The sequence below is a fragment of the Lissotriton vulgaris genome, chromosome 1_1 (genome assembly GCF_964263255.1).
Source record: "Lissotriton vulgaris chromosome 1_1, aLisVul1.2, whole genome shotgun sequence".
Classification (NCBI taxonomy): domain Eukaryota; kingdom Metazoa; phylum Chordata; class Amphibia; order Caudata; family Salamandridae; genus Lissotriton; species Lissotriton vulgaris.
In genome coordinates, this window is record NC_141685.1 from 923,265,266 (window position 1) to 923,289,087 (window position 23,822).

General features: G+C 46.3%; 1 protein-coding gene and 1 non-coding gene across 2 annotated transcripts in view; both read left to right on the forward strand.

The window, feature by feature from the left end:
* The window catches only part of DNASE2 (deoxyribonuclease 2, lysosomal), a 102,104-nt gene that overhangs the window by 38,208 nt on the left and 40,074 nt on the right, over nucleotides 1–23,822 (forward strand). The window contains exon 2 of the mRNA XM_086959092.1: nucleotides 12,828–12,947. Coding sequence (XP_086815218.1) covers nucleotides 12,859–12,947 — 89 coding nt within the window. The 5' untranslated portion in view covers nucleotides 12,828–12,858. The remainder of the gene's footprint in view (nucleotides 1–12,827; nucleotides 12,948–23,822) is intronic.
* TRNASTOP-UCA (transfer RNA opal suppressor (anticodon UCA)) lies at nucleotides 21,205–21,291 on the forward strand. The gene has a single exon. It is a non-coding gene; the product is annotated as a tRNA-Sec (tRNA).

A 23,822-nucleotide genomic window follows, 5' to 3' on the forward strand; every position in this document is an offset into this window, starting at 1 on the left:
TGTCTCGCAGGTGGGGTGCGATGACAGCGTCGGCTTTGTTGAAGACGTGGTGAGGGCAGGGGTCGGTCGGTGATCCGGAGTGGATGGAGTTCATCGTGCGGATGGTGTCTTCGGTGCTGATCGGGGTCCAGGCGTGGAGGGTGGTGGTGGGGGGGGTGGCTGGTCGGTCGTGGTGTGCGTTGGTTGGTTGTTGAAACTGCTGTGTATGTCCGCGATCTTGTTGTGGAAGTATGAGGCGAGGGAGTTGCAGAGGTCTTGCGATGGGGTGATGTCGTTGTTTCCTGCGCTGGGGTTGGAAAGCTCTTTCACGATGTTGAAGAGTTCCTTGCAGTTGTGTGCGTTGTTGTCCAGCCGGTCCGTGAATGCTGTTTTCTTGGCGGCGCGGATCAGCTGGTGGTGTTTCCGGGTGGCAAGTTTGTAGGAGGACCTGTTGTTCGTTGTCGGTTCCCTTTTCCAGACTTTCTCGAGGGCTCGGCAGTTCTTCTTGGAGCTCTTGAGTTCGTCGGTGAACCAAGGGGCCTTCTTGCTGCCGGGTCTGCTAGGCGGGGTCCTCAGTGGGGCGAGTTCGTCCGCGCAGTTGCTGATCCACTTCGTGAGGTAGTCGGCGGCCTGGCTGGGGTTCGCTGAGCTGGCAGGAGGGTGTTGGCTCAGGGAGGTGGCGAGTTGGTCTGCTGTGATCTTGTTCCAGCTTCTGCGGGCGGCCTGTTGCTGGTGTTGGTGGGTCGTCGTTCTCTTGAAGGTGAAGTGGATGCAGCTGTGGTCCGTCCATTGAAGCTCTGTGGCGTGGCTGAAGTCGATGTCTGTGCTGGATGAGAAGACGGCGTCGAGTGTGTGTCCGGCGAGGTGGGTGGGGGTGGACACCAGTTGCTTGAGTCCCAGGTTGGCGAGGTTGTCGAGCAGGGTGCTGGTGTTGTGGTCGTTGTTGTTCTCCAGATGGAAATTGAGGTCTCCCAGGAGGATGTAGTCAGCGGAGGGGAGGGCATGCGGGCTGACGAAGTCGGCGATGTCCTCGCTGAATTGCGTGCGTGGTCCAGGGGGTCGGTAGATCAGGGTGCCTCTGAGGGTGGTGTTCGGGTTGGTGTGGATCTGGAAATGCAGGTGTTCGGCGCTGGTCAGGGTGTTGTCGATGCTGGTCGTGAGACGGATGGTGTTCCTGTGGATGATGGCGATGCCTCCTCCCATCTGGTTGGCGTTTCGGTCCCTCCGGACGATCTTGTAGCCCTCTGGGATAGCGATGGCGATGTCGGGAGCTGATGAAGCGTTCATCCAGGTCTCCGTGAGGAAGGCAACGTCAGGGGCTGTGTCGTCTAGGAGGTTCCAGAGTTCGATGGCGTGTCTGTGGACGGAGCGGGTGTTGAGCAGGATGCACTTGAGGTGGGTGCTGGTGGTGTTCGACTTGGCGGGTGCTGGTGCGGGGCTGGTCCGGTTGCAAGAGAACCTGCAGGCGTGGCAGCTGAAAGGTCCGTGGGTGCGTCTTGGAGTGGCTTGATGGCATTCTGGGAGTCGGCCGGTGTTGAGAGCGGTGAGGGCGGCGGCGGAGTACGTCAGGCGGGTCGGTCGGGGTCTTCGTGGGCCAGGGGTCCTGGCACTGGGCGCGGTCCAGGCGCGGACGGGCGTAGACGGGCTTACCTTTGGCGCGCCTTCGGCGCACAATCGGCGCGCCCGCTGCGCGTGACCGCTGCGCGTTCGCACGGTCGCCATATATGGCGAAGTGCTCGGGGGGGGCGGAGCAGCTGGGAGGCGGGAGCGGGGAGGGTCCAGAAGGCAAAAGGGGCGGGGCTTAGCGGCGGTGGCGGGAAGCGGGGAGCGGGGAGGGAGGACGCAGGGGGCAAAACAACAGGCAATACAGAAAGCAAATACAAGTTGGCAAATTACAGGGAAACACTAAAAACAGTAGAAAACATCAATGACTACGGGGGCAGGTCGCGGACCACGCTGCAAGGAGGCAGGGGGCGTGGCCACGCGTCGGAGCTCGGCTAGCGAGGCAGCAGGCAGGGAACACGCACACAGCAGCTGGTGGCCGTGCGGCGCGGGGGTGTCCTAGAGCTAGGTCACACTCACCTGCGCCGCACGGTCGCCATATATGGCCAAGTGCTCGGGGGGGGCGGAGCAGCTGGGAGGCGGGAGCGGGGAGGGTCCAGAAGGCAAAAGGGGCGGGGCTTAGCGGCGGTGGCGGGAAGCGGGGAGCGGGGAGGGAGGACGCAGGGGGCAAAACAACAGGCAATACAGAAAGCAAATACAAGTTGGCAAATTACAGGGAAACACTAAAAACAGTAGAAAACATCAATGACTACGGGGGCAGGTCGCGGACCACGCTGCAAGGAGGCAGGGGGCGTGGCCACGCGTCGGAGCTCGGCTAGCGAGGCAGCAGGCAGGGAACACGCACACAGCAGCTGGTGGCCGTGCGGCGCGGGGGTGTCCTAGAGCTAGGTCACACTCACCTGCGCCGCACGGTCGCCATATATGGCCAAGTGCTCGGGGGGGGCGGAGCAGCTGGGAGGCGGGAGCGGGGAGGGTCCAGAAGGCAAAAGGGGCGGGGCTTAGCGGCGGTGGCGGGAAGCGGGGAGCGGGGAGGGAGGACGCAGGGGGCAAAACAACAGGCAATACAGAAAGCAAATACAAGTTGGCAAATTACAGGGAAACACTAAAAACAGTAGAAAACATCAATGACTACGGGGGCAGGTCGCGGACCACGCTGCAAGGAGGCAGGGGGCGTGGCCACGCGTCGGAGCTCGGCTAGCGAGGCAGCAGGCAGGGAACACGCACACAGCAGCTGGTGGCCGTGCGGCGCGGGGGTGTCCTAGAGCTAGGTCACACTCACCTGCGCCGCACGGTCGCCATATATGGCCAAGTGCTCGGGGGGGGCGGAGCAGCTGGGAGGCGGGAGCGGGGAGGGTCCAGAAGGCAAAAGGGGCGGGGCTTAGCGGCGGTGGCGGGAAGCGGGGAGCGGGGAGGGAGGACGCAGGGGGCAAAACAACAGGCAATACAGAAAGCAAATACAAGTTGGCAAATTACAGGGAAACACTAAAAACAGTAGAAAACATCAATGACTACGGGGGCAGGTCGCGGACCACGCTGCAAGGAGGCAGGGGGCGTGGCCACGCGTCGGAGCTCGGCTAGCGAGGCAGCAGGCAGGGAACACGCACACAGCAGCTGGTGGCCGTGCGGCGCGGGGGTGTCCTAGAGCTAGGTTAATTGTTGGCAAGAGGGTCAGTTCATTGACCTGTTGATGTTGTGATGATGCCTATGGGACACGGTGGACGCTTGGCTGGACTAGAGTGCGAATTCCCTAAACTGTAGTGCTTTATTATTCATAAACCTAACTGTACTAGAGAGACAAACCTACTGGATTAGCCATGTATTTTTGTGTATGTCATACTGTATATGTTATCAGTGCAATGTCTTTGTTTACTAAGAAAATGCTAAATAAAGTATTTTTAAAAAAACACTCAATTCCACTCCACTCTATTGCTCTCCACTGTTTGGATTCCACTCCACACAATTCCCATGGGCTTCACTCAGTTCCACATCACACAATTCCACTCCACTTAAATCTATTCCACTTCTCACATCGGCAAGAACTATTGACTTTGCCAGTGCTTGGTCTTCAATGAAATCTTTGTCACAATAAGCATTGTTTTCTCAAGTCGGTTACAGTTTACTTTGGTAATATTCTTGAATGTAACCTTTGCCTTGTAGTAATAAATGAGTGAAAGGTTGATTTTTAGCACACTTCTTCTGAATCCCATGTGTTATTAGACCTTATTTTTTTTTTCACTGACATGGCATAAGGTAAATATCGCCGACCAGCCAGTGGCGGCTCCTCCACTAAGGCTGAGCGTCACCCCCACTGCTTTAAAGCAGTACAATGGAAAACATTCAAAGATAATAACAGAATTTATTATTATTATTTTTTTTGTATTCCGTTTGCCGCCAAGTTAGGGCAGGGTGGGGGACTGTAGTGTGGACAAACGACAGCCACAATGAAAGTGAACGTACTTTATTCATAAGATAACAAGGGCCCGCTGGGCGCAAAAAGAAGAACAGCGTCCACCGTGAGAGTCAGCTGTAAACTGTCAGACAGTCACGGTGACGTCACATAAATAGACCATGAACATTCCATGATGACACCAGATGATGTCAGCTCATGGAGCTGGAAAACATACTATGCTACATATCCCCCTGCACAATATTATAAGGAAATAGCATTTTGGGTTTCCCAGGCTCATCCAGAAAACGAGGAGGTGCGCATATATTATTGCTTTCGGCCATGTTTTCCTTAGATATCCCTGTATTAGGTATTTCATATAGTTTTTCTCCTTATATATTGCTCCTCTTTTTTTATTTTCCTTTCTCCACCTTTTTTTTTTTTTGCTTATGTTTGATTATTAGGGTATACTTCCTTACATTCCTGTCAGCAGACTACGCCTTCACTTTTTACAGAATTTCTCCACGTTCTGCTTATGAATTTACTTTACTGTTTACTCTCCATACGCTCAACATATCATGGACTTACTTGGTTTTATTCATTTCATTTGGCACGGTCACAGATTTTCACTAGCGCATCGGCGCTCGTTGCATTTGTTTACCGCCTCGTTAAACGTTTACACCGAGGCAAAGACTACATTCAAGATGGCCGCACGCAACTCACGCTCGATGACGTATGTTGCCGCGGTCCAATGAGCTTCTTGTTCACCTATCCCAGCATGCCTCACGCGCACAGCTGAGGTGATTCTCTGCGCCTTCACAAGTTGCCTGACACTGACAGGAATCCGCGCCAAATCCTTAGGTAATACAACAGCCGGTTCTTAACTTCAGTTTAGTTATGCTGTACCATGCTGGTTGTTTCCGCTTATTACGCTCAAGGCTTACAGCTAGCGCATACGACCAAAATAACTCCTGACGCTTTTTTCTGCGCTATTAGCTTACACGCAGCTGATTCCTTTAGTGTACCTGCAGCGCTTCTTTAATCTCACGCAGCGTTGCTCCTCTCACAGGCGGCGCCTTTCAGTCACAACACGGGTACTTACTCCGCGTATTTTCCAGTTACCCGTTTTTCTTTCTTTGCTATTAAGGTTGATTGCGGGCTTCTTGATTCAAACTTGCATCCTTATCAGTTATTTCACCCGCAGGCCCTTTCTGGTCCAAAGTCCTCGTCGCCAATTGTAGTGTGGACAAACGACAGCCACAATGAAAGTGAACGTACTTTATTCATAAGATAACAAGGGCCCGCTGGGCGCAGAAAGAAGAACAGCGTCCACCGTGAGAGTCAGCTGTAAACTGTCAGACAGTCACGGTGACGTCACATAAATAGACCATGAACATTCCATGATGACACCAGATGATGTCAGCTCATGGAGCTGGAAAACATACTATGCTACATATCCCCCTGCACAATATTATAAGGAAATAGCAGGTACAACACCTCCCTTTCTTCACATTTGAGAACAGAACAGTCTCTACTCCATCACATAGTTCTGGAATCTTTTTGGCAAGTTGACAACTCTACCCCCTCTGGATGTTATACCCACCACAGGTGTAGGTGCAATGTCCCCCATGCATGCTGCGGAGGAACTAGCTCCTTCTTCAGTTGGGCACACCACATAGTCTTCCCGGGCTAGAACAATGTCATCATTTTCAACGAATGAACTCCTAGACCTTCTTCCTAACTGCGGCGAACAACTAGGTCTGGCATCAGCATGTGACTGGTTTTGAGTTTCAGATATGTCTTCCCATTCAAGCACACTATCATTACATCTCCCTTCCTCCTTTTCCTCATTTTTCATTATCTTCTCCTGTCCTTGTTTCAGTCTTACCACATCGTCTTTACTACGCCATCCTTCGCCTTCTATGTACACAGCACCACTAGAAGCCTTACAGATCCTCATAGGTTTACTGAACTTTGATTCTCCTTTGCTTACTGACCCAGGTTTTCTCACCAACACCCAATCACCTGGTGTCACACGTTTGTCCTTCACCCTGTTTACCATATCAGAGTATGCCTTTGCTTTCATCTGTTTTTTCTCAATGTTCTCTTTTACTTTGAGCTCTTTCTCACATATTTCTGTCGACTCGACATCGGTTCCTTTCCATCCACCTATTTTAGGTGTCATGATGTTGTTACACATTCTACCTCTCATCAAGAAGAATGGAGTTTGTCTGGTAGTTTCATTAGGCGTATTGTTGTACGTGTTAATCTTCATCCTTATGAACTCTTTCACATTCATTTTGTTTGCAATGGCCATTTGGATCCCTTCTTTAAAGTACCTGTTCATTCTTTCAACTTGGCCGTTGCTCTTAGGACTATACAGTGGTGTCTTTTCTTGAGCAATACCGGAGTTTTCTAAAAACTCCTTCATCATATGGGAAACTAATTGTGAACCATTGTCTGACACCAGGACCTTAGGTTGACCCTCTTTGGCAAATACTTTCCTTAAAAATTTTATGACTACTTCAGTCGTTACTGCATTCACAAATTTATAACATACCCATTTTGAGTAGTAATCCGTCAATACTACCAAGTATTTGCATTCATTTGGCAATAAATTGAATGGTCCTGCAAAGTCAATTGCGATTTTAGCCCAGGGTCCATCTGGGATTTCAACAATTTGCAGTTCGTTCTTTTCCACCCTCCAATGCTTATCTGACTTTAAACATTTCTCGCACACATCTATGTAGTTTCTTATCTCACTGTCCACACCCGGCCACCAATAATGCATCCTTATAATGTTCCTAGTTGCAGTGATACCCGGATGTCCTCTGTGTGCTAGCTTAATAATTTTTTGTCCGAGTCCATATGGTGGCACAAAGACTTCACCTCTTTTTAAGAAACCATTTTCCAACGTTAGTTCTTCACCTACCTGTTGGTAATTTCTCAGTTCATTCGGCATGTTCCTTATAGGTGGCCATTTAGATCGCACATATGTTTTCACTTTTGCTAGTACAGTATCCTTAGCCATGCTCTCCTGCCATTCCTTTTCAGTTATTGATCCTTCACACATCATTGTGGCATCAATGAGAGCCACCACACATTCTGTGTCATCTTGCACCTCCTCTGTATGATTTTGTATGGGCAATCGTGATAAGCAGTCCGCTCTTCGGTTCTTGCCCCCTTTTATGTGCGTTATTTTAAAATTAAATTCTTGAAGTTTTGACATCAACCTTATCAGTCTTGAGCTAGCATTGCCATTGCCTCTACCTTCGCCGTCCACCATGTATATCAACGGCTTATGGTCTGTGACCAAAGCGAATCTTTTTCCCCATAAATAGTCTTTAAGCTTGTGAACAGCCCACACGCATGCTAAAGTTTCCCTTTCAATTGTACTGTAATTGATCTCTGTCTCATTCAGCCTCCTAGAGATGAAGGCAATAGTGTTTTCTTTATTTCCCTGTCTCTGACAGAACACAGCGCCAATACCTTCAGCACTGGCATCCACAGTTACTATGTTCTCTAATTCTGGGTCATATGGTTTCAGAGCAGAAGCATTTGCTATTTCCTCCTTGACAGTTCTAAAAGCCTGTTCCTGCTCATTTGTCCATTTAAACGCCACATTCTTTTTCAACATTCTCCTGAGTGGTTCCACCTTTTCTGCATATTTCTGTATGAACTTCGCATAATATTCACAGCGCCCAAGGAACGATTTAAGGGTTTCCTCATCTTTGGGCTCCGGGGCCTCCCTTATGGCTTGTACAAGATCATCTTTTGGCTTGATACCTTCTGCTGTTAAGATGTGTCCCAGATATTCAATTTTATTTGTCATAAATTTGCATTTGTCCTTTGAGACAGTCATGCCTTTCTTTTTGAGAACCTCCAACACCTTTTCAATTAGTTTCAAATGGTCCTGCTCAGTTTCTGAATGCAAAAGAATGTCATCTTGAAAGGCTTCTACCCCTTTCATTCCCCCAAACAGGTGGTCCATCAGTTTCTGGAAAACACCAGAGGAGGATGCCAATCCAAATGGAAGCCGCACGTACCTATACGCCCCAAATGGTGTGATGAACGTAGTCAATTTTTTAGACCTTTCAGATAGACAAACCTGATGATATGCAGCCCTCAAGTCAATTAATGAGAAGAACTTTGAACCTGATACTGACTGGAGTATGTCTTGAATTTTTGGTAGAGGATGGCAATTTACAATTATATTTTTGTTTAGCGACCTCAGGTCCACACACAACCTAATGTCCCCAGTCTTTTTCTTCTTGGAAACAACAATGGCAGAAACCCATTCGGACTCATCTGCTTCCTCAATTACTCTTTCTTTCATTAATTTCTCTAGTACCTCCTTTAACTCTTTCCTTATAGACAATGGAATGGTTCTCACTTTATGCTTACATGGTATGGCTCCTTCTTTCAATTTAATGTCATGGCTAAAACCTTTGATGCATCCTATTTCATTTTTAAACACATCCTTATGTTTGTCAAGTGTTATAGTTAAGTCAACTTTATCCTCCTCTACACACACACTGTTCACCCACTCCTCACTCAAGATAATTGGGTCTTTGGCTCCAGGTACTACATTACATTACATTAAATTCTTTATTTCGGCTAATATGCCATAAAAGACAGTGCATACATTACATTGCATTTCATTAGTAATTAAAAACATGATATCACTTAAATACATAAAACACAAGGCATAAAATACAATACAAGTTGGAGGATAATTTGAGCAGGAACATACATTCGTAGAAGATACAATGGACCATCATGTCAATCCCAAGCAAACAGTTCAGTTACAATTGATGCCCTATTTTTTTCCTTTGATAAAAGATAGAGAGTAAAAATCTACTGACACTAAATATTATTTGTTGAGATGTGTTTGTTGTTAGGATTCTCAGAGCCTGAGAGCATGACCTCAAGCCTAAAAGTAAGCATATTGGTTTAATCCACTTCTTTCTAGCCTGTAGATAGAAGGGACAGAAAAAAAGAATATGCTGTTCATTTTCGGTCTGGTTATGGTCACACATGGGGCAAATTTCATCCATTACTAGGGATGCTGAGTCGCGGTTCCTAGCCCACCGTGCCAGAGTAGTTTTAATCAATAAATTTCCATACCGAAATTTTAGGAATAAAGTTTTGGCAAGTGGCGGCTCCAGGTACTAAAATGACTCCTAACTGGGCTAGATCTCTCCATCCCACTAATATTTTCCCCTTCTCTGCCACATAGACTTTAGTTTCAATTGTTCTTCCCCTGAAACAGACTGTGTCATTAAAACATCCCAACATATTTATTTCCTTTTCCCCAAATGCTTTGGGGTTAACATCTGACTCAGTTAGCTCAACATTCTGCCATTTTTCATTGAATAGGCTGTCTGAAATGGTTGTTATGGGAGACCCAGAATCCGCGGTGAACTTTAGCTCGACCTCCCCAATCTTTACATCCCCAATGGGACCCTTTATTCTACCATCCACCATCTCGACATACAGAACAATGTTTGCGCACATTTCTTCATCAAAACTTCCTACAGTATTAAGGTTCATACTACTATTCATTCTTTTAGTTTTGCATAAGGTAGAATAATGACCGTACTTTTTACACTTGACGCATTTTTTACCAACTGCGGGGCAACTCTTGTAATCAGCTAAGTGCTCTTTAGACCCACATCTGAAACAGCTTAATTGCTTACCTCCTCCCTTTCTTTCACCCCAATTTTTCTCATAACTTTTACCTTCACCCTTCTTTTTGTCCTGTAAATAAAATACATTTGCGTTATTTCCTGCAAGCGATAGCTCTTTTGTAGATACTAGCGATCTCTCGATTCCCCTTGCAATATCTATAACTTCTTGCAAGGTTGGTCTTTTGCATGCCAATAATCTCTCTTGCACCTTTTTCGAATAACAATAGAAAACAATTTGATCTCTTATGTACACATCGGTCATTTCTTCATATTCACATTCTACAGCAAGGATTCTTAAACACGCAATATACTCATCAACTGTTTCCCCTTCTTGTTGTTTTCTTAGAGCAAACTTGTGCCTCGCTACCATAATGTTATTTTCTTCATCAAATTGCTTCTCTAGCCTCTTTAAGGCTTCCTGATATTCGTTTAAAGGTATAAAAGTTCCTGGAGGACTTTCATATTCGGGCAGGCTGTCAAAAACATCCTGCCCAGCTTTTCCTAGTAACCCAAATAACAATGAGCACTTTCTCTCTGCATCAAATGCTTTCCCATCAATGGATATGATGTAATTTTCGAATGCTCTAACCCATTTCTTCCACTTCATTGTGGGTTTCCCAGGCTCATCCAGAAAACGAGGAGGTGCGCATATATTATTGCTTTCGGCCATGTTTTCCTTAGATATCCCTGTATTAGGTATTTCATATAGTTTTTCTCCTTATATATTGCTCCTCTTTTTTTATTTTCCTTTCTCCACCTTTTTTTTTTTTTGCTTATGTTTGATTATTAGGGTATACTTCCTTACATTCCTGTCAGCAGACTACGCCTTCACTTTTTACAGAATTTCTCCACGTTCTGCTTATGAATTTACTTTACTGTTTACTCTCCATACGCTCAACATATCATGGACTTACTTGGTTTTATTCATTTCATTTGGCACGGTCACAGATTTTCACTAGCGCATCGGCGCTCGTTGCATTTGTTTACCGCCTCGTTAAACGTTTACACCGAGGCAAAGACTACATTCAAGATGGCCGCACGCAACTCACGCTCGATGACGTATGTTGCCGCGGTCCAATGAGCTTCTTGTTCACCTATCCCAGCATGCCTCACGCGCACAGCTGAGGTGATTCTCTGCGCCTTCACAAGTTGCCTGACACTGACAGGAATCCGCGCCAAATCCTTAGGTAATACAACAGCCGGTTCTTAACTTCAGTTTAGTTATGCTGTACCATGCTGGTTGTTTCCGCTTATTACGCTCAAGGCTTACAGCTAGCGCATACGACCAAAATAACTCCTGACGCTTTTTTCTGCGCTATTAGCTTACACGCAGCTGATTCCTTTAGTGTACCTGCAGCGCTTCTTTAATCTCACGCAGCGTTGCTCCTCTCACAGGCGGCGCCTTTCAGTCACAACACGGGTACTTACTCCGCGTATTTTCCAGTTACCCGTTTTTCTTTCTTTGCTATTAAGGTTGATTGCGGGCTTCTTGATTCAAACTTGCATCCTTATCAGTTATTTCACCCGCAGGCCCTTTCTGGTCCAAAGTCCTCGTCGCCAATTGTAGTGTGGACAAACGACAGCCACAATGAAAGTGAACGTACTTTATTCATAAGATAACAAGGGCCCGCTGGGCGCAGAAAGAAGAACAGCGTCCACCGTGAGAGTCAGCTGTAAACTGTCAGACAGTCACGGTGACGTCACATAAATAGACCATGAACATTCCATGATGACACCAGATGATGTCAGCTCATGGAGCTGGAAAACATACTATGCTACATATCCCCCTGCACAATATTATAAGGAAATAGCAGGTACAACAGGGACCCGTGATTTTGTGGAGTAGGAGTGACTGCTGCTGAACCTACAGTGCATATGACTGTTTGGCCGGCCATCTCAGGTCGGACAGACATTCATGTGCACGTTGTATGTTCTCCACCCCGGCTGCATTACAGCCTGGGTGGAGAACATGCTCAGGTTCTCTTTCCCTCTCTGAGCCCCGAACCACGGCGCTCAGACCAATCACAGTGCCGCTAACCGCAGCATTGTATTTGGTCAGGGTAGTCTGGAAGCCTGTGTGCTCCCTGTTCCTGCGAGGAGAGGCGGCAGCTGCCGACCAGTAGGTAAGATTTATTTATTTACCCCCCCCCCCCGCCCTCCCCCCCCAAAAAACCCTGCCACCGTCCCCTACCAGCCGCCATTAAAATCAGCACATGTTGTTTAAAGCAATTGTACTAATTAAGAAACATTTAGACATCTATTACTACAGTGCAAACGTCAAATTCCAGCCCATTACCACTGTAAAGCAGAATTGACATGAAAAAACACTATTTATAGTGTCACATATTGTGTGTTCCATTTACATGGAGGAAATACACTAAACAACTGTCTAAAAAGTTAAGAGGCCTCTTCGGGGTGATTTTAACTTTGGTATGTTAAATTAAAGGCCAGGATTGTGTGTCCATGATGACACTGACATAATGACAAGATATTTATTTTATTACTTATTTTATTTGAAGTTTCTTAAAATGCTGCTAACCACCTTCTGGTGGCCTCAGAGCATTCTGGGAGGTGGGTGGGTCCATAGGGAGGGGATAGGGCAGTGCAATATTGTACGTTTGCCAGCTCGCAGTTGTGGAGTTTCGAGAAAGAAATGTCTGGTGGAGACCAATCTATGAAATGGATTAAGAGATTGATTGATTGGGAATCTCTGGAATAAAAGATCACAGTAGCGATGGGAAAGAAGGTCGGTTGTGAAAGGTCCCAACATGAGATATGGGTCTAGACTTACTTTAGATACGAGGCTGGGTGAAGAGAGGCTCGGGTTTAAGAAGTAACAATAGAAAACAAGAAGGGAAATCTTGGTAGCAACATTTGAAGATCATTTTATGAAGAAAGGGCAACAAATGTGAAAGCGGTGGTGATAACTGATAGAGAAAAATCATTCAAAGTTGTCTTGGTCGGACAAATGTTCATGAGTACTTATGGGCAAAACTGAAAAAACGTGTCCGTCAGCAGGAAGGGGGCACGTGCTGAGGATTGGGCCTTTTCTGTTGTCACACTCTTTGTCTGAATGAAATTTGCTAGTTTAGTTTGCAGTTTTCACCAATATCTCTTGTGGAAAGTGTAGTGAGCCTGTGACCATAGGCTTGAGTGGTGCGCGTTTGTGACTTTTTCTCTTTCCTGAGTGTTGCTATGTCTTTTTGTAGGCACTTGGAAACAGGCTTCAGCTTTTGGACCATGTTCCTGCCACTACTGCTCCTCGCCGGACTGTGGAGCGCCAGCGCCAGCATTTCCTGCTACAACGATGATGGGCAGCCCGTGGACTGGTGAGTTCACCTGTGACAGGTGGTATGAACTGTTTACCCCAAATCCCCCCCTCTACATTTCCCTTTGGTGGCCTCTTCTGCACTCCTTAAATTCACATCATGGATCCAACCTGCTCCAGCACTGTAAAGCCCTAAGCAGCCTTCTTGTGGGTGTGGATCCTTGATTGTAATACTTCCAGTTTTCAGTTTGGAATATGGACTTTTAACAACTTTATCTAATTTTCACATACAGGGAGCACGGTGTAAAAATATTTTGCATGTCACATCTCTTGCTGATTTGTTTTTTCCTTGCCTCTTTTTGCATGTTGGGCTCCTCCTACCGAGGCAATCAATGTTTCTTCTGTTTAAGATGCAATTACTTTTTACCACCCCCTTGTTGTTTGTAGATTTGTCTCAACATTTTCTTTCATTCTCTACCAACCAATTCTTTTGTGAACTTTTCACAGTATAGGTGGTTTGAGAAAATAAATTATAGCTGAACACACAACCAGAAAAATAGCAAAAAAAATTGATGAAACATGTTCTTTAGTTTTTGCATTTCTCTAGAATCATTGGTAAAGATGGTGAAGATACATGTGGATATGGTTTACTTCACATCAGTCTTTCTCTTGACCTACTAAATAGTTAATCGCGTTTGAATGTGTCTTCCAAAACTCTACCCCAATCAGTGTACACTTATTACAGCTGCATATTTAGATATTCATTTATTTTCATGTAACAACAGAAGCAAATCGAATAGAGGGTTTGCTCAAGTGTTGAGGGAAACATTTTGTTTTTAAGTTACCTTGTTTACAGTTTATCGGACAGGGCACTCCGTCACAAACACGGTGGACTGCCCTCTCCTCAAAAACTGAGGTCCACCCGGACTGTTTAGAGTTGGGTAGGCCGTCATGTTTCTTTCGGTCTGTGGTGTCCCCGCTGCCTCTGCTGGCAGAGACCTACACTGACAGCTGCCTGTGCCAATGCATTAGACCTCCTTTGCCCTATTTAAAGAGGAAGGTTTGAAGTAAAAAAAAAAAAATCTGTTCCGCAGCTGTACCAGAAATCAAGTACTCTAGTCTTCGACTTAAAGCAACAGCTACACACAGGAAGCCGGTCAAGGGAAGGCCCAGATAAGGAAACTTCCAAAAAAGGCAATAGAATGTAAACGACACCCGACTGCCCAACACGCACAGCAGTGAATGTATTAGACCAAGTGCTTACTTCAAAAGTGATTGCAGAGCGCCGAGTATCTCACCATACAAACCTGGAGTTCCGTCACTTTCATACGAGGATGCACCCAACTCGGACACAATTTCCAGTTTTCAACCTACCCCTCTAGCAAAAATTTGTAAAAAATAAAAAGACACACAATTAACTAAATAGACAACTAATGCTATTAATTTTCATGGTCTTAATTACCACATAACCACCAAATGTATTCCAATATTCGAAGTAGAAAAAGGTGAAAACAGTTTAGAAGCGATAGCATCTTTCGGCAAAGTCTCCCATGTACAAGAGAATTTGTAAATACAAGTAACCATACTCAAACTTGAGTCTCTCAATTCAAGTAAGATAAAGGATTATACAAATGTGTACGAATATGGTGCCAAGAAATGGGGAACAGAGAACCAAGAAGACCACCACCTGCCGTTCAAGCCTAAAAAATTGATAAATCAACCCCAAGTATTGATGCAAACCGGCATTGGCAAAGACCAGTAGGTTTCGCCCATTTGAGTCCCATTGGCTTTGTCAGTGTTTTTTTCTTTTACATGTTGCACAGCAGTGCAAGCTCTTCTGCAACATGGCTTAAAGAAGAAGATAAAAAAAGCGCAATGAAGTGCCCAGCACTCACTGCGTCACGTAGCTTTATATGTAAAAACAGTAGGGGAGGAAGGGAGGTTTGTGGGGTGATGGCGGGAGGAGGACAGAGGTGAGGGAGAGGGTCTGCAAATAAATGCACTCTATAAGAGTGTACATTAAAAAAAAACACCAAAAAACCTGCAGGAGCCTGCAGCCAGTGGAAGCTGAACTTGGTCCATGCTCCATGGCAGGGACAACCATGAAGCCTGAGGCATTGACCACTAAGAAGCAAGGTAACAAGAGTGACATAGAAGCCAACAATTGGTATGTAATATTAAGAAATGCGCAAGATCTAAGTCTATTTCAAGCTTTTTTTTTGTTTACAAGAGATTTTCCTACCGTTGTGCAGGCGAAACCTAAAAGGCCACATTTGATTGCTCCATGGCCTGGGTTGTGCACCACTGACCCAGAGACACAGGTTGACAAACATTAAATGTGTAGAATCAGATATACTTTAAATTATACAGACTTTTACAGCATGAGTTCTGCATCTCTTATCTGAATTACACAACTCAAATGAGAACATTCACCAAGACCATTTTCACAAAATTATCAACAGCATTCCCCTACAGAGCAAACCTTTCTGCCATATCAGCAAGTCATAAGCTGCAAACTACATTTTGATGCAGACAGGCAAAGGGAATAAGTCATTGAAAATATTACGGAATGGACAACTTAGTTTAATGTGCATCCTCTGAGTTTCTAGAGGCCCCATAGCTCAATGAAGAACTGTCCCTTAATCACAAGATTATGACTGATGTATGTATGTATGTATGTATGTATTGCGATTTATATAGCGCACGTATCACCCGAAGGCATCAAGGCGCTTGCCTTGGGAACCCGTCCTGGTATTCCCCTGTGAGATAACCCCAGTAGGGTATCCACAAGGTGAAAGTCAGGCATCCCGCCGCGAGGGGCCGTAGTGAAGATTAAGCAAGCTATTGCCCAGAATCACAGAGTGTGAACCCGTGAGTCGAGTAGGCACCGGAACGAGAATTATCGAGTCCATGGAATTTTGAGCCCAAGACCCGCCGAGGCAGGGAATTGAACCCTGGTCCAGGGCCGACCTCAGCTTCCGGGTCTGCCGCCTCTAACCCCTGAGCCACACTTCTCCACTTGTCATGTCTTTGGACCATTCCAGAAGGGTGCCATGGTTGGCCTACCCGAAGAAGTCTTTTTCAGATCTGGGTTTCTCGGAACTCTTCACATCCCCTCTGGACATCAAGAAACAGGATGTAGATACAATCAAGAAGCAGTTCATGAGTAGGGTAAGAGTGGGGCGTGAGGAAAGGGAACTACAGAAACCAGCAGTGAGAAAACACTATTCGCTTGTAAATTTCATTGCACTAGCACCTTACCTTTGTGTGGTTACGAAGCCATTCCATAGGTTTCTCCTGACAAAATTTAGGTTTAATTTATTACATTTTTATTTGGGCAATTTTAAAACCTGGGAAAAACCAGAATTAGCCCCTCCCTGTTGTTGTGGTGATTTTTCCGTTCAGGACACCATGCATTTCGTCATGTTCTGCAGTTTGTTTTTAGAGCCTAGGAAAAAATATCTGTTGCTTGTCCTAAAGGAGGTTGTCTTCACGCAGGTGAGACCAGCCCTGCTTTTTCTTCAATCGCTGAACGAGATCCGTATTATATTTTCCATGGCAAATTTCTTGGTGGCAGCAGTCAGAAATAAAAAAATGCAACATAGTATTGGGCCCCTCTAAATGAGTTTTATTATTTTAAAATCTTGTATAAAATGATTTAACTCGCTTCTTTCATACATAGTATGGAACTGTACCCCATTGTATGCACTGATTTGTATGATATTGTAAATAGTCTTTATTTGTATTTTAATGTTTTTATCTCTTTGTATGATTTTTAACTAAATCGAATAAAGATTCTTGACTGACTGGATGGTGGTGGTGATGGACATGGTTGTGGTGGTGGACATGGTGGTGGTGGACATGGTGGTAGACGTGGTGGTGGAGGAAGTAGTGGTGGACGTGCTGTTGGTGGACGTGGTAGTGGTGGTGGACGTGGCAGTGGTGGTGGACGTGGTGGTGGATGTGGTGCTGGACCTGGTGGTGGTGAACATGGTGGGGGTGGTGGACTTGGTGGTGGTGGACATGGTGCTGTTGGTGGTAGACGTGCTCATGGTGTTGGTGGTGGACGTGGTGATGATGGTGATGGTGGTGGTAGATGTGGTGGTGGACATGGTGGTGGACACGGGGGTGAATGTGGTAGTGATGGTGGTGGTGGACGACTATTGGATAGTAGGATGCTGGCAGAATGCGGAAGGAGAGGAGGATCTCGAAGGGGGCACATGGGAGAGCAGAAAAAGGCAGAATATTAGAAACAAAAAACGGCGAGCAGATAGAACACGAAACAGTATTTAACTGGGTGGTCTCTTCTTATAGCCAATGTGAATGTTCCTTAGCACACCGTTGTTAGTAAACAAGGGGACCATGGGGAGATTAATTTATTAATCATGCATGATGATCGCGTGTGATTGGTTAATCACGCATGATGATCGCGTGCGGAAGCTGGCTTACCTATGTGTGATTCTGGGCAAATTAGTAAATCTCCTGTGCCTTCTAAAAGGCAATGTGTTCCTGTGTGAATGTGCTCTTGTGTAATGTAACTGGGTGTCTTGTAAAGGTCTCTACTACTCTTGAGTTCAGTTTGTGCTGTATGAATTTGCTAAACAAACAGCCAGCGGACCTTGTAGAGCAAGAGCCTATTATATCCGTTCATGTAGCTCTCGCACAGCAATGAGGACTCTCTACAGCCCAGTACTGCACACTACACAAGAAACAAATATCCGTTCATGTAGCGCACGCACAGCAATGAGGGCTCTGTACAGCCCAGTACTGCATTTAAATTTTAAAGCACATTAAAGCGCAATGCTCCGTTAATAAAAAAAAACACATGGTGCCTGCAGTGAGAGTGGTTCACAAAGAAAAGAAAAGAAAAAAGTGCTTAGCGGCTAATTAAGAGACACTGTCTCCCGCCACAAGTAAAGATCCAATCCCGGTGGGCGGGGCCAAAAGTGGACAGGGTGGTAACCAGTAGGGACTAAAAAGCCTCCTGGACAATCGTAACACCCGGTTTTGCATAATTGGTGACGCAAAATGACGTGCACCAATGCAAGCAAACTAATCGCAGGAATTGTATTGATTCCTAGAAGCCCTCGCATGGCGATAGCAGCGCAATTGCGCCTAACTCCAGACGAGACCTAAAAAAGAGCTGCTTCAGTGCTTCGCCTTCGTGTCTTAGGTAAATGGTTTAACTTTGGAAATCGGGTGAAGTAACAGTGACTTCCTCCCCTGAGACTTAGACGACAATTTAAATATATAATAATCTCACTCACTCGTGTTAAGGCTTGGGCTGGGCGTACTTCCTCTCGTCAGACGTTACCTAAAAATAGAATCACTTTTAATGAATAGCTTGGCTCGGCGCACGCTCAATTTGGGTTGAAAACAACAGTATTATGATTAAAAAATAATGGTGCACTTGTTTATAAACCAAGATGAGCGCGCACCGAGCCAGGCTATTCATTAAAAGTAACGGGAGAGGACAGCGCAGAGTGGAGGTGTGCGTGGGCAGAGGGCCTTTTTAGGTCGAGCTGGAGAAAGAAATGCGAAGCATTCCGTCCAGCGAAGTATCTAATGTTGCCCGTTTTCGGGAATCTGAGACAGGGGATGTGCACGCGGCGATTTCACTTCTTGGGCGCGCACGCCCAGCCCGGTGCCATGCACATCTCCGGTCTCAGATTCACAGCTAGACAGCATCTCGCCGCTTTCAATCGCGCGCACACATAGCCATACTCACGCATGCGCACACACACACATACACCCACGCAGGCACAATGCATCAGGGCGCACGCACACAAACACACAGCCCCACATAAACACATGCACAGCTAACAGACACACAGTCACACATATACATACACACACACAGCTACACACGCGGACACACACAGCTACACCCACACACGCGCATACACCACCCACTCCCCCCCCCCCCCACTCATCGGGCTCTTTTCTTGCTGGAATCGCTGCTTTCTTGTCGGCTCCCTCTGCCCGGCTCACGATGGATGGGGGGGCGGGGGCGACACGGCCAGGCGCTCCAGAGCAGGAACAGGCTGACAACTTCCAGCCTGCTAACTTTCTGCTGCTCCGGCGGGACCTGCGGTGTGCTGCGGGAACGGTGGCTGAGGTGCACAGGCGGGGCAAGACAGCGGCTGCGCAGGATTCGTAGCCCCAGCCCTTCGGCCGCCTCTGGGACTCCGCCCTGCTAGCGCGCCATTGGCTGAGCGCCCCTCAGCACTGGTTATTGAGAAGGAGTTCTGAAAGGTAGTATTTGTTATACCTTGTTATTGTTTTGAATTGTCAGTATTTTCCTTTTGGACGGTATGTACAGATAGTCAGGCCGCCTTACATATCCATAGACCGTCACTCTATTCAGTCTATCTGTATCTTATTCCTGACCCTGACAGCGAACCATAGCCTGGCGTGGCGTCGTCTTTCTGAGCTTGATTTACAAGTCCCACAGAATGAGTCCCTTCCAGAGTTAATTACTAATTGACAGAAGTGACTTCCCCGAGCCTGCAGACCATGCCCTCAGTTCTACTGTTTTAGTATCAGCTAGTGCCTCCCCGCCCAGTTGCTATGAAACTTGGCGGGAGCTACCATTCGTACTCAGCTCCGGGCAGAAGCTTTGTTTCTCTAGAGCTGCACCAGGAATATGAAACAAGCTTTCTGTAGAAGTGTTTCCTAAATGCAGTGATTTCTGCCGTAGATCGTTTTCAGCCCCCAGTGTGAGACGTGTTAAGGTGCTGTTACTGACGGAGAGGGCGGGCCCGCGGCTTTAGTGTCTCCGTCAGTGACGCGGAGCACAGGTAACCACAAGCAGACAGCCCCGCTGCAGGTATTACTGCTTCCAGGCACAGCAGCGTCCGCTCTGTGGGGCACGCGGGTCCCGGGGTGCCGGTGCTCTCCCCTAGCGGGGCGGCTTCTGATTAGGCACCACGATGTAGGCCCCCTTGGCCTCTCCTCCATTTCACCTGCAGTTCTTGCATTTTACAATGTCCTCTGTGGAACCCGTGCATGAAGAAGAAAGCTTTGAATATGACTCTGAACATGAAGGCAGGGCAGTGCACGGCGACACCCCTGAACAACTGGACTTTGTGGAAGAAGGTAACATTGTTATTTGTAATATCAATACATCTAAGTCACGTAAATACAACACATATTGCATTAAAAAATCCTAAAGGTGTCACATTTGCGAAAGTTAAAACTATTGGCATTGTAAATGACAAAGCTATTAATTTCGCTATTTTCAAAACCAACACATAAATAAAATATTCGTCATTTACAATACCAATAGCTCAAACTTTCCTAATACAAGACCTATTGCATTGCAAATGCTTGTTTCTATGGTTGTCTTTTAAATGCTGGAAGTTGATGACAGCCGTGTGACCGATAACATAGAGGAGGGACTAGCAAAGTCTAATTTTTTATTTTTTATTTCCAGTGGCCTTTTCAGCCTAAACATAGTTGTATTGTTTCCATCACGTGCCTTTTCAGCTTTATATAGTCCAATAACAGACACAAAATGTCAAAAAGTATATACCGTGAAATATTTCATAGAATGCAATTTGTTTAAAACTGAAATGTCCCGTGTATTTTCATTCAACTGTCTGACAGTTAGTACCCCCCACGTCAAACGTCACTCCCCTGGAGTCCCGCCCATCGTTTCATGGGCTCACTTTGGCATATTAACAAATCCCCCGAGTTGCTCTGTCCTGCTTCCGTTTTTGGACTTCAACGGCGGAACCCAGTTCGGTTCCGCCTGACACTTAGCAAGTAACACATTATGAAAAACAATATTCAGTAAAAATAAAAAACGGAAAAACAAACAGGTGCCAAAGTAAGTGCTCGTAATGCAACGCGGCTCTTTAAAAATACATCTTTTCAAAAGTCAGCTTCCAAAACATAGAACTAGAAAGGACTGTGCATGTTGTGATGGAGAGAATACGAGCAGCATTTTCACTGTTTCGTTTCTGCTTCCTTTGCCTGAGCTTGATTATCTCGTGATATGCATATTCAAGTACTGCACCGGCTGCTCGTTGCTATTGCAAGTTTTCCTCCTGGTGGCTTTGCTTTTGGTCACGTTAGAAAAGCAGGCAGCAGACCGGTCTCATTTACCCGGAAACCCTTGTTCTAATTTCCATAAATTAAAGATTACCTCCTGAACGTTTGCCTTCAAACAGTAAAGATATTCAAACAAATCGATATGCTAAGCACCGAGAAAGTGGTGAAGGAAATAGATTACAAAGCATCATAGAACTCACTCTATCAATAACATGTTCTGTATTTTCGTGTTATATAGAAGTCTGCATGTTATGTAGTATTCTGCCCGGATGAACCTCAGTGGTCTGGGGTGCAGGCTTCAAACCTGTAGCTGTTTAGCGACAGAGTGGTTCAATTCCACCTTCTGGGCGGATAATTTGAGGTGCATTTTGCTATGTTATTCATAAATAGTGTTATATATGACGGCAGTTCCATGTGTATTTAAACAGCCAAACAGAATCTCATCACTGCCTTCGCATATGAAGCTGCCATTGATTTTTAGGTCTTACCTGGCCATACCGTAGGGTTGATAGGCGAGATTATAGTAAGCGGTCCGAAAAGTCTACCTAGCTGCGGATCGCGTACAGTTCATGCGAGCCAGGCGCGTGCACATCACACATCGCACACCCACACCATTGCAAGCCACATCCCACACAATTTGTCTGAGCCTCGGCATCAGACTTCAAAGGAAGCCGCTCCCGCGACACGCAATGCCGAGAGCTTAACAGAACTTCAAACTTTCTGGTGCAAAACATTGTAAACATCACATAAATATCTCCCACAGTCTCTTAGGGAGTGTCTTGTCACAAAGCCAATAATATCTTTCTGCGTAGATGGGAAAACACTGCGAAACAGACTGTTCTCACTTCCGTAGCTCCGCCTGAAAGAGCTTGCTCTGTGGCAACCCGAAAGCCTGAGGCAATCTATTAAGAACCTCGCATATTACCAATCCGAGAATCAACTGAGAAGTACATTCTTATTTTGGCCTAATCCTCTTAAAGATTGCACTAAGTAATGAAAAAGCTGGGAGAGAGAGGATTTGTTTTTTAAACCTGACCGCTCGTACACTGCTTGAGTAAATGCCACCTCCCCCTCCCCCAACCCTATTGCTTGTAGAGCAATAAAATCAGGATTCAACAGGCCCCTCCGGCGTCTGGGCCCCGGCGCCTCAGTCAACTCGGAAATAAATACTGAATCCAGGATCTTTCAGTTTGCCAGATTTGTTTTCACCTTCAGAATCCAAACATTACAGAAATGTATGATTTCCTTGAAAAGGTCGCTAAAGAAAGCTGGTATTCTTTAATCATGTCAGTAAATCAAAAAGAGACTAGCTAGGGATGGGGTTAGTATGACATTAATATTGTTATTGTCATAGCGACTCAGTGTTGTTTTGTCAATTGGTGGTGGCACCTGTTGGGTGTCTTTAGAAAGCCCTCACCCACCAACCTAGTTGGTGGCATGCTTCATCATCGGGCCCACCCAGTGACACCTAGCGTGTCCCGGGTGTGCTTCGACGCCTGATTACAGCGGAGCAGGTATGTCACTGTGTGTGCGGTGAAGGATGTTTTGGTATGTGAGGTTAAAACGGCTTGGCGGAGGTCCCTGGGGTGAGGAAACTTTATTAAATGGGCCTCCGTCAGCGGTTAAAAATAAGGCTGTGGGACGTTAGAGGCGGGTTACGACCTCCTACGTCCTTAGAGTGTCAACATGTTTCAGCCAGTGCCTTATTACTAATCTGGCTTTCTTCAGGACAGTAAAATACGTGTAGTTAAAATGGGTGTGTGTGGTGTAGTCTATGTGTCTACACGCCCTAAAGTGTATATAACTGTGAGAGGGGGGACTCCGAAAAATATATTCAAAAGGTATCGGTTCAGCAGACAGAGCATTTTAGAGTAGGCCTGCCCTTCAACATAGTTCAGTGGAAGCACTATGTTAGCCTTTAAACACATGGCTACAGGTCGGGTTCTATTGAAGGAGTTATGAGAGAAAGGTTTGTGAATTGTACAAGCTTGCGTTATAACGTGTCTTCTTGTGTTGAATCACATCGCAAACCATTTGGGAGCCTGTGCGCCTCGGCATCTGACTTCAAAGGGATCCGCTCCCCCCCCCCCCCCCCCATCAGGCTTCAAAGGAATTCGCTCCCCCGCCCCGCCACAGCAATACCGAGAGCTTTTTCTATTAACAAACACTACAAAACCTTCAGCTGTCCACCCCACCAGGGCTCCCAGCAAACGACAACTCAGTGCCCCTCTGCTTTACCGCTGCCATGCCTCTTATCGAACTGCAATTCCAAGCCTCTCACTTCTACTCTCGTCAGGCCCCCTATCAAACTACAACTCTGTGCTCCTCTGTTCTATCCTCGCTATGCCCCCATCAAACTACACCTCCGTACCCTGTAGTTTACTCCGCTATGCCCCCCTCAAACTACACCTCCATACCCTGTGGTTTACTCCGCTATGCCCACCATCAAACTACACCTCCGTACCCTGTAGTTTACTTCGCCATGCTCCCTATTAAACTACAGCTACGTGCCATGTGCTCTATCCCCCGTCAACTCTCCCATCAAACTGCAATGCTAAGCCTCACAGTTCTACTCTTGTTTTTTGCGTTATGGATTGGATTCTGTGCTTTGTTGGACTTGTGGCCCTTGTTATTGGAATCGGAAGATGGAATAACAGCCGTGCCGACATTTCAGGAAAAGTCCCGTCTGACAATCCTCCCTCCGTTTGGACCACACAGACAGTGCGATTATTTATACACGTACCCGTTTTCATGGCCTTTCTATTTGAGTGACCGTGAAATGGGCCGAGCACTGTGACATTAGGACATGCCCGAAAAATACCATGAAATTAACCTTTTCTGCTTGAGGCCTGGCCCGCGTCGCCTTCGTGGGCTTTCCAGG